At 36.9% G+C, this 18,195-nt stretch overlaps 2 protein-coding genes across 16 annotated transcripts in view; one reads left to right on the forward strand and one right to left on the reverse strand.

Annotated features, from left to right (window-relative positions):
- Positions 1-18,195, forward strand: part of PHC3 (polyhomeotic homolog 3) — an 85,273-nt gene that overhangs the window by 50,224 nt on the left and 16,854 nt on the right. For all 13 annotated transcript variants that reach the window (XR_016393086.1, XM_089910878.1, XM_089910881.1 and 10 more), the window contains 3 exons: positions 94-344; positions 10,844-11,003; positions 16,568-16,682. Coding sequence is in view for 12 of the 13 variants with exons in the window: in XM_089910878.1 (XP_089767004.1) it covers positions 94-344; positions 10,844-11,003; positions 16,568-16,682 (526 nt within the window). In the remaining variant the exon portion in view is untranslated. The remainder of the gene's footprint in view (positions 1-93; positions 345-10,843; positions 11,004-16,567; positions 16,683-18,195) is intronic.
- The window catches only part of GPR160 (G protein-coupled receptor 160), a 96,232-nt gene that overhangs the window by 28,131 nt on the left and 49,906 nt on the right, over positions 1-18,195 (reverse strand). The window lies entirely within an intron of this gene.

The following is an 18,195-nucleotide window of genomic DNA, read 5'->3' on the forward strand; positions in this document are numbered from 1 at the left end:
ATTGTTACTAATATTTATTCTTGAATTTTCTTTCATATTTGCCTGGGCAGAATGCTAAAGATTAAAAAAATGACTTTTTTTTTTGTTCCACAGAGCAAGTAGAATTACCTGTTGTGGCATCAGTCAGTGCTTCAGTAATTAAATCTCCATCAGATCCTTCACATGTGTCTGTTCCTCCACCTCCACTCTTACTTCCAGCTGCTACCACAAGGAGTAATAGTACATCTATGCCTAGTAGCATACCCAGTGTAGAAAACAAACCTCCACAGGCTATTGTTAAGCCACAGATCTTGACCCATGTTATTGAAGGCTTTGTAATTCAGGAGGGATTGGAGCCATTTCCTGTAAGTAGCAAGCAAATTTGTATTTTTACAATTATTCATGTAGCATTATCTTAAAATGTATAATCCGTTGTTATCTAATAAAAAGCTTATAATTTTATCTCAAAAGTTGTTAATCTTTTATCTAGAATTTCTTTATATATATCATTTATATATTTCCAGATATACTTCTAGAATTTTACGCTAGCTATTTAAATGTATAAGAAGAAAACTTTCAGGATATAAGGATATCAGTTTTATAATTTTTAGAGAAGGCAATTATATGTTTACTCCAATGAAATAAACTTTCTATTTTTTTTTAAGGGGCTTGAAATGATACCTAAAGTTCATTAATTTCTTTTTAATGGTGTTTCTTGTATAATATGATACTTTGTGAACTTGAATACAGAAAATAATGACTTCCCAGTGATCTCATACTTCTGATGTTACCCAGTTGATGCTTTAAAATTAGCAAATCTTTTCATTATTATTAAATCTCAGCCTTCAGTCAGATTTCAAAAATGCTTCAAAATGTTCACCTCAAAATTGAGGTGCTATATCTGTCACTAAGAGTATTGTGATTTGAGACTAGCTGTACATTACAGCTATACTAGATACATTACATACTAATATCCAGAGACGAACATTTTCCCTTAGAAAATATACCAAGACAAGTGGCCAAAATCAAAGCCCAAATCAAAGACAAGAAAACAAAATTATGTATTTTGGAGGACTTTGAACTATCTGATTTTTCAGATTCACAGGTAGTGCATTGTGATTGCACTGTGATAGTTGACTGTCTAATCAGTTGCCTTTGCTTTCAGTTTACTGTGTGTATATTAAGCTTGGATCTAAGAATCTCTGATATATAGTGAGTGGAGGAACGGGTTTTTTTCTCCCTATTCCTCAGTGATAGGATCTGGCTCTGCCACATATAGACTGTGTAACCTTTGTCAAGTCATTCAGCCTTTTTGAAATTCATTTGTTCATCCAGCAAATGGAGGTGATACTTTGCTCTTAGGGTTATTGTGAGGACTAAATGTGCATAAATTGCTGTGTAGTGCCTGGCACTTAATGGCCATAGCTATGATTATCAATTATTACTAGTGACAGTTACAACTTCTTTTTTCAGATTACAAAAGTAATATGTATTTTTTAATGGAAAATGTAGAGAACAAATAATCCTCAGCAATACCACAGAGTATATTTTAATATATATATTTTTTCATATGATCAAGGTTATTATTATATATACAGTTCAGCTTCTTTCACTTAGTATATCTTGAGCATTTATTTTCTAGTTTGATTAATAGTACTTAGGAAACATTTTGAAAGGTTACATAATATTTCACTTTCTGGACAACTGTAATTTATATAATCCTTCCATTACAGTTGGCCCCCCATATCCACAGGTTTCACAGCAGGGAGTCAACCCAATCATAGATCAAGAATTTAAAAAAAAAACAGTCTACAAAGTTCCAGAAAGCAAAACTTGAATTTGCCATGCATGGGCAACTATTTAGTTTGCATTTACATTGTATTCAATATTATAAGTAATCTAGAGATGATTTAAAGTATATGGGATGGGACTTCCCTGGCGGTCCAGTGGTTAAGACTCTGTGCTCCCAGTGCATTGGGTTCAATCCCTGGTCAGGGAACTAAGATCCCGTATGCCATGTGGTGTGGCCAAAAAAAAAAAAAAAAAGTACATGGGAGAATGTGCATAGGTTATATGCAAATAATACTCCATTTTACATAAGGGACTTGAGCATCTGTGGAATTTGTATCCTCTGGAGTCTTGGAACCGATCCTCTGCAAGTACTGAGGGACAACTATGTTGTTGGACATTCAGGTTTCCATTTTTTTGCTGTTCAGATAGCGCTGAAAGGAATATCTTTGTATGTAAATTATCCACATTTGAAATCCACATTTTAAATAATTTCTTTAGCATAAATTCCTAGAAGTATAGGTATTGGATCACATTACATGTGTATTCAACGTATGTATTCATAAGACTCCTGAAATATATATTGCCAAATTATTTTCTGGAAGATTATTTAAATTTATTCATATACCAGAAGTGTATACTCTTAGCAGCACTGAATATTACAGTTTTTTCAGCAATGAGTTTTCCATTTTTTCTTTTTTTGATTATAATAGGTTGCTGAACTAGGGAGTCAGGAGACTTGAGTTCCTGATTCTGCTTTTGTAAAGAAATCACCTGCATATTTTTGTTTGTTTTTTTTTTTTTGGATAGGCATTCCTTTGTTTTATTTTTTTAACACCTTTATTGGAGTATAATTGCTTTACAGTGGTGTATTAGTTTCTGCTTTATAACAAAGTGAATCAGCTATACATATACATATATCCCCATATCTCCTCCCTCTTGCATCTCACTCCCACCCTCCCTATCCCACCCCTCTAGGTGGTTGCAGAGCACCAAGCTGATCTCCCTGTGCTGTGTGGCTGCTTCCCACTAGCTATCTATTTTACATTGGTAGTGTATATAAGTCCATGCCACTCTCTCACTTCATCCCAACTTACCTTTCCCCCTCTCCGTGTCCTCAGGTGCATTCTCTACATCTGCGTCTTTATTCCTGTCCTGCCCCTAGGTTCTTCAGAACCTTTTTTTTTTTTAGATTCCAAATATATGTGTTAGCATATGGTATTTTTCTCTTTCTGACTTACTTCACTCTGTATGACAGACTCTAGGTCCATCCACCTTCTACAAATAACTCAACTTCGTTTCTTTTTATGGCTCAGTAATATTCCATTGTATATATGTGCCACATATTCTTTATCCATTCATCTGTCGATGGACACTGAGGTGCTTCCATGTCCTGGCTATTGTAAAAAGTGCTGCAATGAACATTGTGGTACATGACTCTTTCTGAATTATGGTTTTCTCAGGGTATATGCCTAGTAGTGGGATTGCTGGGTCGTATGGTAGTTCTATTTTTAGTTTCTTAAGGATCCTCCATACTGTTCTCCATAGTGGCTGTATCAATTTACATTCCTACCAACAGTGCAAGAGGGTTCCCTTTTCTCCACACCTTCTCCAGCATTTATTGTTTGTAGTTTTTTGTTTTTTTTTTTTCGGTACGCAGGCCTCTCACTGCTGTGGCCTCTCCCGTTGCGGAGCACAGGCTCCGGACGCGCAGGCTCAGCGGCCATGGCCCACGGGCCTAGCTGCTCCACGGCATGTGGGATCTTCCTGGACCAGGGCACGAACCTGTGTCCCCTGCATCAGCAGGAGGACTCTCAACCACTGAGCCACCAGGGAAGCCCTGTTTGTAGATTTTTTGATGATGGCCATCCTAATTGGTGTGAGGTGATACCTCATTGTAGTTTTGATTTGCATTTCTCTAATGATTAATGATGTTGAGCAGTCTTTCATGTGTTTGTTGGCAGTCTGTATATCTTCTTTGGAGAAATGTCTATTTAGGTCTGCTGCCTATTTTTGGATTGGGTTGTTTGTTTTTTTGATATTGAGCTGCATGAGCTGCTTATAAATTTTGGAGATTAATCCTTTGTCAGTTGCTTCATTTGCGTATATTTTCTCCCATCTTGATGTGGTTTCCTTTGCTGTGCAAAAGCATTTAAGTTTCATTAGGTCCCATTTGTTTTTGTTTTTATTTCCATTCCTCAAGGAGGTGGGTCAAAAAGGATATTTTTGTACTTTATGTCATAGAGTGTTCTGCCTATGTTTTCCTCTAAGAGTTTTATAGGGTCTGACCTTACATTTAGGTCTTTAATCTATTTTGAGTTTATTTTTGTGCATGGTGTTAGGGAGTGTTCTAATTTCTTTCTTTTACATGTAGCTGTCCAGTTTTCCCAGCACCACTTACTGAAGAGGCTGTCTTTTCTTCATTGTATATTCTTGCCTCCTTTATCAAAAATAAGGTGACCATATGTGCGTGGGTTTATCTCTGGGCTTTCTATCCTGTTCCATTGATCTATATTTCTGTTTTTGTGCCAGTACCATACTGTCTTGATTACTGTAGCTTTGTAGTATAGTCTGAAGTCAGGGAGCCTGATTCCTCCAGGTTTGTTTTTCTTTCTTAAGATTGCTTTGGCTATTCGGGGTCTTTTGTGTTTCCATACAAATTGTGAAATTTTTTGTTCTAGTTCTGTGAAAAATGCCATTGGTAGTTTGATAGGGATTGCATTGAATCTGTAGATTGCTTTGGGTAGTATAGTCATTTTCACATTGTTGATTCTTCCCATCCAAGAACATGGTATATCTCTCTATCTGTTTGTATCATCTTTAATTTCTTTCATCAGTGTCTTATAGTTTTCTGCATACAGGTCTTTTGTCTCTTTAGGTAGGCTTATTCCTGGGTATTTTATTCTTTTTGTTGCAGTGGTAAATGAGAGTGTTTCCTTAATTTCTCTTTCACATTTTTCATCATTAGAGTTTGGGAATGCCAGAGATTTCTGTGCATTAATTTTGTATCCTGCTACTTTACCAAATTCATTGATTAGCTCTAGTAGTTTTCTGGTAGCATCTTTTCAATTCTCTGTGTATAGTATCATGTCATCTGCAAACAGTGACAGCTTTACTTCTTTTCCGATTTGGATTCCTTTTATTTCTTTTTCTTCTCTGATTGCTTTGGCTAAAACTTCCAAAGCTGTGTTGAATAATAGTGGTTAGAGTGGACAACCTTGTCTTGTTCCTGATCTTAGAGGAAATGGTTTCAGTTTTTCCCCATTGAGAGCAATGTTGGCTGTGGGTTTGTCATATATGGCCTTTATTATGTTGAGGTAAGTTCCCTCTGTGCCTACTTTCTGGATGGCTTTTATTATAAACAGGTGTTGAATTTTGTAGAAAGCTTTTTCTGTATCTATTGAGATGATCATATGGTTTTTCTCCTTCAATTTGTTAATATGGTGTATCACATTGATTGATTTGTGTATATTGAAGAATCCTTGCATTCCTGGGATAAACCCCACTTGATCATGGTGTATGTTCCTTTTAATGTGCTGTTGGATTCTGTTTGCTAGTATTTTGTTGAGGATTTTTGCATCTATGTTCGTCAGTGATATTGGCCTGTAGTTTTCTTTCTTTGTGACATCCTTGTCTGGTTTCAGTATCAGGGTGATGGTGGCCTCATAGAATGAGTTTGGGAGTGTTCCGCCCTCTGCTATATATTGGAAGAGTTTGAGAAGGATAGGTGTTAGCTCTTCCCTAAATGTTTGTTAGAATTCACCTGTGAAGCCATCTGGTCCTAGGCTTTTGTTTGTTGGAAGATTTTTAATCACAGTCTCAATTTCATTGCTTGTGATCGGTCTGTTTATATTTTCTGTTTCTTCCTGGTTCAGTCTCGGAAGGTTGTGCTTTTTAAGAATTTGTCCATTTCTTGTACGTTGTCCATTTTCTTGGCATATAGTTGCTTGTAGTAACTCTCATGATCCTTTGTATTTCTGCAGTATCAGTTGTTACTTCTTTTTCATTTCATTTCAATTATATTGATTTGAGTCTTCTCCCTTTTTTTCTTGATGAGTCTGGCTAATGGTTAATCATTTTCATTTATCTTCTCAAGAACCAGCTTTAAGTTTTATTGACCTTTGCTATTGTTTCCTTCATTTCTTTTTCATTTATTTCTGATCTGATCTTTATGATTTCTTTCCTTCTGCTAATTTTGGGGGTTTTTTGTTCTTCTTTCTCTAATTGCTTTATGTGTATGGTTAGGTTGTTTATTTGAGATGTTTCCTGAGGTAGGATTGTATTGCTACTAACTTCCCTCTTAGAACTGCTTTTGCTGGATCCCATAAGTTTTGGGTTGTCGTGTTTTCATTGTCATTTGTTTCTAGGTATTTTTTGATTTCCTCTTTGATTTCTTCAGTGATCTCTTAACCAAGAGATTTAGTAGTGTATTTAGTAGTGTATGGTTTAGCCTCCATGTGTTTGTATTTTTTACAGATTTTTTCCTGTAATTGACATCTAGTCATACCATTGTGGTCAGAAAAGATACTTGATACAATTTCAGTTTTCTTAAATTTACCACAGCTTGGTTTGTGTCCCAGGATATGATCTGTCCTGGAGAATGTTCCATGAGTACTTGAGAAGAAAGTGTATTCTGTTGTTTTTGGATGGAATGTCCTATAAATATCAATTAAGTCCATCTTGTTTAATGTATCATTTAAAGCTTGTGTATCCTTACATTCATTTTTATTTTGGATGATCTGTCCATTTGTGAAAGTGGGGTGTTAAAGTCCCCTACTATGATTGTGTTACTGTCAATTTCCCCTTTTATGGCTGTTAGCATTTGCCTTATGTATTGAGGTGCTCTTATGTTGGGTGCATAAATATTTACAATTGTTATATCTTCTTCTTGGATTGATCCCTTGATCATTATGTAGTGTCCTCCTTTGTCTCTTGTAGTAGTCTTTATTTTAACGTCTATTTTATCTGATACGAGAATTGCTACTCCAGCTTTCTTTTGATTTCCATTTGCATGGTATATCTTTTTCCATCCCCTTACTTTCAGTCTGTATGTGTCCCTAGGTCTGATGTGGCTCTTTTGTAGACAGCATACATATGGGTCTTGTTTTGCTATCCATTCAGCCAGTCTGTGTCTTTTGGTTGGAGCATTTAATCCATTTACATTTAAGGCAGTTATCGATATGTATGTTCCTATTACCGTTTTCTTAATTGTTTTGGGTTTGTTATTATAGGTCTTTTCCTTCTCTTGCGTTTCCTGCCTAGAGAAGTTCCTTTAGCATTTGTTTTAAAGCTAGTTTGGTGGTGCTGAATTCTCTTAGCTTTTGCTTGTCTGTACAGGTTTTAATTTCTCTGTCGAATCTGAATAAGATCCTTGCTGGATAGAGTATTCTTGGTTGTAGGTTTTTCCCTTTCATCGCTTTAAATGTGTCCTGCCACTCCCTTCTGGCTGTCAGAGTTTCTGCTGAAAGATCAGCGGTTAACCTTATGGGGATTCCCTTGTATGTTATTTGTTGTTTTTCCCTTGCTGCTTTTAATATTTTTTCTTTATAATCAATTTTTGATTAATATGTGTCTTGGCGTGTTTCTCCTTGGGTTTATCCTGTATGGGACTCTCTGCACTTCCTGGACTTGATTGGCTATTTCCTTCCCCATAACAGGGAAGTTTTCAACTATAATGTCATCAAATATTTTCTCAGTCCCTTTCTTTTTCTCTTCTTCTTCTGGGCCCCCCTATAATTCGAATGTTGGTGCATTTAATGTTGTCGCAGAGGTCTCTTAAGACTGTCCTCAATTCTTTTCATTCTTTTTTCTTTATTCTGCTCTGCAGTAGTTATTTCCACTGTTTTATCTTCCAGGTTACTTATCCGTTCTTCTGCCTCAGTTATTCTGCCATTGATTTCCTTCTAGAGAATTTTTAATTTCATTCATTGTGTTGTTCGTCATTGTTTCTTTGCTCTTTAGTTCTTGTAAGTCCTTGTTAAACGTTTCTTGTATTTTCTCCATTCTATTTCAAAGATTTTGGATCACCTTTACTATCATTACTCTGAATTCTCTTTCAGGTAGACTGCCTATTTCCTCTTCATCTTTTTGGTCTGGTGGGTTTTTTCCTTGCTCCTCCATCTGCTGTGTGTTTCTCTGTCTTCTCATTTTGCTTAACTTACTGTGTTTGGGGTCTCCTTTTCACAGACTACATGTTCATAGTTCCCGTTGTTTTTGGTGTCTGCCCTCAGTGGCTTAGATTGGTGTAGTGGGTTGTGTAGGCTTCCTGATGGAGAGGACTGGTGCCTGTGTTCTCATGGATGAGGCTGGATATTGTCTTTCTGTTGGGCAGCACTGCATCTGGTGATGTGTTTTGGGGTGTCTGTGACCTTATTATGATTTTAGGCAGCCTCTCTGCTAATGGGTGGGGCTGTATTCCTGTCTTGCTAGTTGTTTGGCATAGGGTGTCAAGCAGTGTAGCTTGCTGGTCGTTGAATTGAGCTGGGTCTTAGCATTGAGATGGAGATCTCTGGGAGAACTTTCACTGTGTGATATTACGTGGAGCCGGGAGGTCTCTGGTGGACCAGTGTCCTGAACTCAGCTCTCCCACCTCAGAGGCACAGGCCTGACCCCCAGCTGGAGCACCAAGACCCTGTCAGCTGCATGGCTCAGGAGAAAAGGGAGAAAGAAAGAAAGAAAGAGAAAGAAAGAAAGGGAGGGAGGGAGGAAAAAATAAAATAAAATAAAGGTATTAAAATAAAAATCTTTAAAAAATTATTTAAAAAATTTAAAAATAATAGAAAGAAAGAAGAGAGCAACGAAACCAAAAAACAAATCCACCAATGATAACAAGCACTAAAAACTATACTAAAGAAAAAAAAAAGGAATAACGGACAGACAGAACCCTAGGACACATGTTAAAAGCAAAGCTATACAGACAAAATCACACAAAGAAGCATACACATACACACTCACAAAAAGAGAAAAAGGGAAAAATATATATATATGTATTTTAAAAAAAAAGTAAGCGAGCAGCCAAATCAATAAACAAATCTACGAATGATAATAAACTCTAAATAGTAAACTAAGGTAAACATAAAATCAGAAACAAATTAGATGCAGAAAGCAAACCCCAAGTCTACAGCTGCTCCCAAAGTCTGCCGCCTCAATTTTGGAATGATTCGTTGTCTATTCAGGTATTCCACAGATGCAGGGTACATCAAGTTGATTGTGGAGCTTTAATCTGCTGCTTCTGAGGCTGCTGGGAGAAATTTCCCTTTCTCTTCTTTGTTCGCACAGCTCCCGGGACTCAGCTTTGGATTTGGCCCCGCCTCTGCATGTAGGTCGCCAGAGGGCGTCTGTTCCCGCTCAGACAGGACGGGGTTAAAGGAGCAGCTAATTCGGGGGCTCTGGCTCACTCAGGCCGGGGGGAGGAGGGGCACGGAGTGCGGGGCGAGCCTGCGGCGGCAGAGGATGGCGTGACTTACAACAGCCTGAGACGCGCTGTGCATTCTCCTGGGGAAGTTGTCCCTGGATCACAGGACCCTGGCAGTGGCGGGCTGCACAGGCTCCCGGGAGGGGAGGTGTGGATAGTGACCTGTGCTTGCACACAGGCTTCTTGGTGGCGGCAGCAACAGCCTTAGCGTCTCATGCCCGACTGTGGGGTCCATCCTTACAGCTGCAGCTCGCGCCCGTCTCCGGAGCTCGTTTAGGTGGTGCTCTGAATCCCTTCTCTTCGTGCACCCTGAAACAATGGTCTCTTGCCTCTTAGGCACGTTTAGAGTTTTTCCCGGACTCCCTCCTGGCTAGCTGTGGTGCACTAACTCCCTTCAGGCTGTGTTCACTCAGCCAACACCAGTCCTCTCCCTGTGATCTGACCTCCGGAGCCAGTGCCTCAGCTCCCAGCCCCTACCTGCCCCGGTGGGTGAGTAGACAAGCCTCTCGGGCTGGTGAGTGCTGGTCGGCACTGATCCTCTGTGCGGGAATCTCTCCGCTTTGCCCTTTGCCCCTAATTCTGTGTTAGTGTGTGGAAACTTTTCCTCCTTCACAGCTCCCTTCCGGAGGTGCAGGTCCCGTCCCTATTCTTTTGTCTCTGTTTATTCTTTTTTTTTTTTGCCCTACCCAGGTATGTGGGGAGTTTCTTGTCTTTTGGGAGGTCTGAGGTCTTCTGCCAGCGTTCAGTAGGTGTTCTGTAGGAGTTGTTCCACGTGTAGATGTATTTCTGGTGTATCTGTGGGGAGGAGGGTGATCTCCGCGTCTTACTCTTCCGCCATCTTGAAGGTCTCCTCCTCCACCTGCATACTTTTAACATTAGTTCCCTTTATTTTTTTTTAATGTATGTATGTATGTATTTATTTATTTTTGGCTGCATTGGATGTTCATTGCTGCGCGTGGGCTTTCTCTGGTTGCGGCAAGCTGGAGCTACTCTTCTTTGTGGTGCGTGGGCTTCTCATTGCGGTGGCTTCTCTTGTTGCAGAGCCCAGGCTCTCGGCGCACAGGCTTCAGTAGTTGTGGCACATGGGCTCAGTAGTTGTGACTTACAAGCTCTGGAGCACAGGCTCGTGGGCTTAGTTGCTCTGTGGCGTGTGGGATCTTCCTGGACCAGGGCTTGAACCCATGTCCCCTGCATTGGCAGGTGGGCTCTTAACCACTGTGCCACCAGGGGAGTCGAGTTCCCTTATCTTTAAAATGCATATGATAATGATCTATCCTGAGGAGATAATCCTACAAATAAAAAGCTTTGTGCATGAAAAATAAATCTTAAAAGTTATTGCAGGAAAAGAAATATTAAAGGTACTGGCTCATCAAAATTTATTACTGATTTTTTAAAAAACTTTTTAGCCTACCTGCCTAAACTAGGACCCTTGGTTCCATTTGACTGAGACTTTGAAGCATCCATACTGCTCATGAACTGCAGTATAAGCATTTATGTTCAGGTTGCCTAACCTTTTCTCAAGGAATAAAGCCCTTAATGAATGGATCTGATCAGTCGTACAAGTAAATTATCACAGATACCATTCGTTTCAAGAGATTTTTAACGTAAGTTGTTTTTGAAAATCTTTTAAAAGGTTATTTTATTTTGTTCTGTCTTTTAAAGGTGAGTCGTTCGTCTCTGCTGATTGAACAGCCTGTGAAAAAAAGGCCTATTTTGGATAATCAGGTGATAAATTCCGTGTGTGTTCAGCCAGAGCTACAGAATAATGCAAAGCATGCAGATAATTCATCTGACACAGAGATGGAAGACATGATTGCTGAAGGTTTGTGGATTTTTCTTTAAGATGCCCTTTAACTTTGACTTTGATTGTTTGAAATAAGACATGGGTGTTTATTCCACACAGATTTTCACTTGGAAGTATTTACTTTTTTTCTCATATAATGTATTATTTGACTAAAATAGTGGGAAAGCTAATCAGACTCTTAATGGTCATATAATTAAAATAGCAAGATTGGTGTTAATTTGTATACTACCAGTTTGACATTTGAAGGAGTGCGGTTGGGAAAAGCTCCATTATATATGAAACTAATTCAGAATTTTAGGATCAAAACAACCAATTCTCTTTCTTAAGCAGACTTAAGTAAATGACTATTTTACTGAGTTTGCTTAAAAATTTAGAGCTTCTGGGTTGTTTGGTTATAGACTTTATGTATTCAGATGTTTGATATCAGGTGGCTGTTACAGTTGTGTTAAGGACGTAGTCTTCAATCAAAAGGCGATTAAGTTTGTTCATAGAGGAAAATATCACTAAATCTTCTCAGTGTCAAAGAATTTTTTTATAGACCTTATTCTAATAGTGAATATTCCATAAAAGTCAAAGTGGTAATGCAAAGTGACTTTAGGAAAACAAACACAAATAAATGCAAAAATGATATATTTTACTTTTTATTGATTCTGATCGTGGCTCTGCAGTTGATACCGTTCAGTTTAATTAAATAGCATTTAATATAGTCAGAGCTCTGTAATAGTGAATTAATTAATATCTGTGTCTAAGTAATTATCCTCAATATATTAATATATTTCATCTAAAATTAATTTATTCATTTTGTAAATATTTATTTAGCATATATTATGTGCCTGTACTTTGCTAAAATTAAGTAAAATAGCATGCTGGTAAGCAAAATAGATACTGACTTGGCTCGCAGTTTTCCTAAGTCTTAAGAGGAAGGCACCTCTGTCATTGTGGTAATTTATGAACTGTTGCAAAGTATTTATCACTGTTTTACTTCTTATTTGAATAGCGAAGAGTATGATAGTAGTATAAAATTTTTTTACTGCTAACTTATGTTGAGTTCAATTTGATTTTTTTTTATTTAAAAGAATGTTAAACATGAAAATTTTCAAACATACAATTAGAGAGAACTGTATAATGAATCCCAACTCACCCAGATGCAACATTACCCAATTTTAAACATTATTTTGCCACACCAGCTTCATCCATCCCTTTTGTTTTTTTCTCCCTACGTTCCCCCCTTCTCTCTTTCTCTGTTGCTTTTTCTCTTTCCCTTTTCTCCCTTTATTCCTCTGTTTAAAAAAAGATCATGGTTCTTATTGTATTTTGCTAGTACATGCTTCAGTGTGCATCTATAAAAAGTGTACATTTTAATGCTGTGTCACACAAAACAACATTAATAACTGTTTGGTGTCATCTAGTACCTGGTCCATATTCAGATTTCCTCAATTGTATAATTGCTTAAATTGTATAAATGTTCTTTTATAGTTATTTTGTTCAAGTCAGGATCCAAACAGTGTCTACATTTTGCCTTTTGTTGTTATTAACTTAATTTCATTTAATTTCTAAATACTTGCTTTTAGTTATGCATACTATTTATCTGAGAAAATTTTTCATTTGAGATAAAGAGTAGTAGAGATGAATGTGCAGGGTTTTTTTTTTTTTCTTGTCTATAAGAATAAGTGTATAAACAAAAGTTTTCTAGGCTAATAAGCATATGTAATGTGCTCTCTTGTGTGCACATATTGGAGAAAAATGGAAAACTGCTTAGGAAGCTTCATAGCATATTTTGTGATGCTCATGGTTTATAATATAATACAATTAAAACATATGCTGGACTATGCTGGAACCTAGAGGAGCTTTTGATCTAGTAGGAAGTAGCAATCTCCACAACAGAAAGATAACTAAGGAGCAACATATGGTAGGTATTAAATGAATTATTATAGACAGTAATAGTATAGACAGCACGTTAAAACTGGGTGAGATTATTGCCAGTTTAGTGAGTTTTCTGTAGAGATGGGATTTGACCTGGGTCTTGGGTGGTAAAGCATAGATTTAAGATAACAGGAATAACCTTTCGGGTTAGCATACCATGAATAAATGCACAAAAGATGTGCAAGTGCTAGGTAACTTCAGGAGGGGGCAGTGAAGAGTAGACAGTGGGTTAGAGAAGTAGTGGGTAGTAAGGCAGTCAGATTCTAGCATACTTTGATGTTCGACTGTGGAGTTAGGAGTTATCTTGCTGTCAAGAGGATGGTTACTGAAGGTTTTTTAGGCGGGTGACACGAAAAAGAGTGTTTTTGGAAACTCTGCTGGTCACATGTAGGAGCAGTGTAGAGGTTTGGCATGTAATTGATACCTGTAGTCATGGTGGGAAGAGGAAGACAAGGCAAAGGGTAGTTTTAAAGGACAAGATACCAGAGTAAGGAAAAGGGAGATTTAAAGATGATTAATCTATGCAATGAATAATAAATAAGCCATAGAGATCTAATGCATGGTATAATGAGTATAGACAACAATATTATACTATAATCATCAACCTTGCTAGGAGACTTAAACTTAATTATCCCAGTGACTAAAATGAAAGGATAAAAATGTAATGTGATAGAAGTGCTCAGTATTGCTACAAAGGCAGTCATATTATAATATATAAATGTAGCAAGTTAATGTATTTTACACCTTAAATTTACACACTGTTTATGTTAACTATATTCAGTTAAAGAAAGATTAATCTATTTCATAGTAGAGATATATTTACTGAAAATGTGTCAAATTTTAAAATACTTCATAATTTCCCAAGGTAATTTTATAAAGTGTTTCTGTTACTGTGTACTTCGGTGTTTATGGGAAGTATTACAGGGTGAAATGGTGAGGTCACTTATTTAGTGGCTTTGGTTGTAGTAGTATATACAGTTTAATTCAGTATGAAAAACAATGTAAGGATTATTCTTTTTTTAAAGGATAAACTATGTCTCTATTTGGACTGGTTCTATAACCAGAATCTCCAACCAAAATGTGATTTACCAAAATATCTTATGTCTTCCCTGGTAAATCATTACACTGATCATGGTTTCTATCTCATCACCTCTCTTTGCTGCTGATCATCCCATGATCTCAAGTCTTCAGGAAAATTGAAAAGTAACTCCTCCTTGCACAGAAAAATTGGGGATCTCTGCTAGTTAGGATATGTGTTTGGCCACTCCATTAGAGACCCAGAATAATACCTGATGAAGTAAAGTTTAATTTTCTCTGACATAGTCTAAAGGTAAGCAGGGCAGGGCTCCATTGTGTTGGGCAGCTAAGCTGTCAGTGGCTCTGCCATCCCTAGAACGTTGCTCACATTTCCAAGATAGCTAATCTTCATGATCACATTCTAATTGTAAGATGGGAGAAAGGGCACTACCTGGAATTTGGTCAGAAACTGGCCACACATGGGGCAGAAACTGTACTTTTTATTCTCAGTGGCCATATTCCTAGCTAAATATTAGGATTTTGTTACTATGGGAGAAAAGTGAAGAATGGATATTAGGGAAGTGCCAGCTGTCTCTGCCATAGAATCCCATCTTTATTAGCCAAAGCAATAGTTTTTTAAACTTATTTGGCTCTGTAATTTTTTATTTACAGATGTGAAAAAGTAGCCTTGGTAACATTACCAGATTTGTTGAAATTTTGACCATATATTAGAACTGGACTTCTTTGAATCTGTTAATATTCCTCTCTTCTTTATGAGAAATAAAACTGATGTTCTATTTTTGTCAGGTTGTTAACCCTTAGACCATACCTGTTTGGGATCTCCCCTCTCTCACCAGCAAAAACATTTCCTTCTCCTTCATAAGGTATTCTAACCTGTTAATCAAGTGTTGCATATTATTATGTTAATTAATACAAACTCTTGAAATAAAGCTTTCAGTATAGTCAAAATGGAACTAGTTGACAAATGGGCTCTTTGGGGCTGGATTGGTGGCAGTGGTGGTCAAATGAGAGGTTCTGTCGCCGGTACAGGCTTATCAAGGTCAGATCTGGTTACAAGCATGACAGTGTAAAAGCAATACTCCTGGAAGTATGACACTAGGTCCCAGGGATGTGTTGAGGGGCACAACTGTGTGAAAGCCATCTCTAGGTCATTGGAAGGAGCAGTTTTTACTTTACTTGCTTTGAGACTCTTTTGTTCCTCATTGCTACTAAATAGATGAGTTTTGTTTATGAAGACAGTCTTGAGAATTTCCTTGAGATGATCACTTGCTAGTTTATGATTTGATTGGTCATGACAGTGTATTTGGATGTCCCTTGGAAATTCAAATATTTCACAGTGTGTTTTTTAGTTCTTGCTGCCTTCACTTAATTTAGCACTTTGCTGTTTGCTTCTCCAGTAACACTGGGATAATGTGATGCTTGAATGTACTGAGTACATGTCATCCATGTCTACATTTCAGAGTCCCTTTCTTCATCTTAACAAGTCTTGCTTAAATGAATAACATAGAAAAGCACATATGGAGCTCATAGCTAAAAGCTTTAGTTAGTGGAGTTCTTTTTTTGTATATTTTATGCGACTTGGCATAGGAATTATGATGATGCATGAAAATGGCAAAATATGGTGGATTTAAGAATTTAACAGTTTTCATTGAAGTATTTCTTAAGCACTTATTACAGGCCTTAGTACTCTTAGTTCTTATGTGGAAAATAGGAAATGGAACTGTCACTTTTTTATGCCTGCTACCTATCGGGCATTCATGTAATCTTCACTGCAATTCTTCGGGAAGGGTATTTTAAACTCCATTTTACAAATGAGAAAACTGTGGGTCCTGAAGATTAAGTTGCTTACTTACAGGTGACTGCTGCTGCTGAATACTTGAGGATTTAGGTGGGAAGTTTCTTTGGGTCCTGTGGTATGACTTGAAAGTTATGGATATAGAGGTGGAGGGAAGGACATTCTCATTTAACAGAGAAGCACCCTGACAAACAGGAGCAGAGGTTAGAAGTTACAAAACCAATGGTGATTTTGAAGGTAAATGTAAATTACTTTGTTTTAATATGATAAAACTAAAAGGGACTGTTTTATAATTAGATAAATACATCTTTATATATTCTGTTGTACATTGCAGATCTTTGAGAGTGTTAACTGTTTTAAATGCTCCTCTGAAATCAGACATCAAAATTTTACCTTCTTTTTGGATTCATCCTCATTTTCTCCAGTTAGAAGTGTGTTCTTTGCTATATATATTGTACATAGCACAATGTATCAAAATTCATATACTACATGATACTTTTTGAAAGGTAGTGACTTTGTTTTATTTTGCACATTTTAGGTAGGTTGGATTCTTAGCAAAATGAACCTTTAAAAATGTATTGCTTATTTATATAGAGAAAACTCCATAAAATATTTTTATGCAGGAGCAAGAGGGAATTGGTGGAAGTGGTTGTTTTGGGGGGCTTTGCCTTGCCAAAGTGGCTATGGATTGAAAAGTTAAAAGACCATTCCTTTTAAGTTTCCTGGAGGGTCTGAACTCTAGCAGCATCCAACCAATGTAGAAGCTAAAAGAAAATTTGCCACAATTAAAGTTTTGGAAGTTTTTTCTTTGTTTTCTTCTTTTTAGAGGCATTAGAAGAAATGGACAGTGAGTTGCTCAAGTGTGAATTCTGTGGAAAGATGGGGTATGCTAATGAATTTCTGCGGTCAAAACGATTCTGCACTATGTCGTGTGCCAAAAGGTATTCCTGTTCTCTTGAATTTCCTAGAGCACAAGCCAACAACTGCTGTAACAAAACCAAAAAACTTGCAGAGTTTACCATTAGTCAAAACTAGATATTATAGAGGAATGATATCAAATAGGCATTATTTGGAGCAACTTTGCTATTTAGTTGTTAACTTTTGCTCCGTGAAAACTGCATATTCATAACACATACAGCATAATCTAATGTTGAAGTGGCAATCTTCTGGTGGTAAGAATATGCTTAGGAGAACCCCTCCTGTGAATAGACTACTAGTCCTTAAGGTGTCAAAACAATATTTGTTTTATCAATATTGAAATACCTGGATTTACTTTGTTATATTTTTAAATGTTTCATTTTTTTTAACCATATCCTATTTATTTTAGGTTTCTAAGTGGGACAGCTATAGCATAAGTTCTCCACATTGTTATATTATCTGACAACAAAATGGCCTGTCTTCTAAACCTGTATTTTCAATAGTAATGTTATAGGTGAATAGTATTACTATCAAAATTTTTAGTATCTTCATTGATCTAGTCACAAGTTTAGTTTACATTAAAGAACACCCCTCTAATTCTGATTATAAATCCTAATTATAGGTATTTCCCACCAAAGGTGAAGTGTATGCACAGGTTGATTATTTTGAAATTTGTTTTCTATTCCAAAAGTTATTATTCTCTCAAAGAATTTAAGAACTTAAATATTCATCAAGGGAATTTCTTGCTTGAATACATTATTTAGTATGGTGCCCCAAAAATATACTTAGTAAAACTTAAGTTAAATAACTAGTAGAAGTATTTTCCTCTAAAAATGGGTTATTGGTTTTTCAATTGTCAATCTGTTATTCAGATATTCTTTCATGTTATTGATAGTCCTAATCAAATTATGTAGCTCCTATTTTAACTTAGGAGTTTTTCCAGTTTGCATGTACTACAAGAAAGAATAGTGGCTCTCTGATTCTAGGGGATTAAAAACTGAGGGAGAAGGATTGCCTTTCAGAATATTTTAAACTTCTTGACTATTTAGAAATATTTCAGGACATTTAACACACTACGATCACTCTTCTCCCAGAGGTGATTGCTCAGTTGTCCTGTTATTACACCTTTAGGCGAAGCTCTTTAGAGGTTTAGGGGTCCTAACGTAGGAAAATGCAGACGAGAGAAGAGCAAGGAGGAGAGGATAAATTAGGTCTCACCTGAGAACTGCAGTTTACATGTCTGCCTAGCTATCTGTCTAAGATATCTAAATATTTAGGGACTAAATAGCAAGTGTAAAGTTAGTCTCTCTTCTCTGTTCTGTAGTCAGCTAGGAAAGAAGTTTTGTCAGTTATGTGAATGGAAATCAGAAACCTTTAGAGCTGAGTCCACAGATGAGCATAATGAACACAGGAGGAGCTTGTTGAATTGTTTTAGGGTAAAATGAAGTGACCATCAGGACACTTTTCTTTTTTATATTTTTAGTGGGAAAATCGCCTATTCACTCTCATAGAACTCCCACTTCTACCTCCTGATAT

Source organism: Delphinapterus leucas, chromosome 4 (genome assembly GCF_059928025.1).
Source record: "Delphinapterus leucas isolate spDelLeu-1000000601 "Yukka" chromosome 4, BTC_Dleu_Yukka2, whole genome shotgun sequence".
Lineage (NCBI taxonomy): Eukaryota > Metazoa > Chordata > Mammalia > Artiodactyla > Monodontidae > Delphinapterus > Delphinapterus leucas.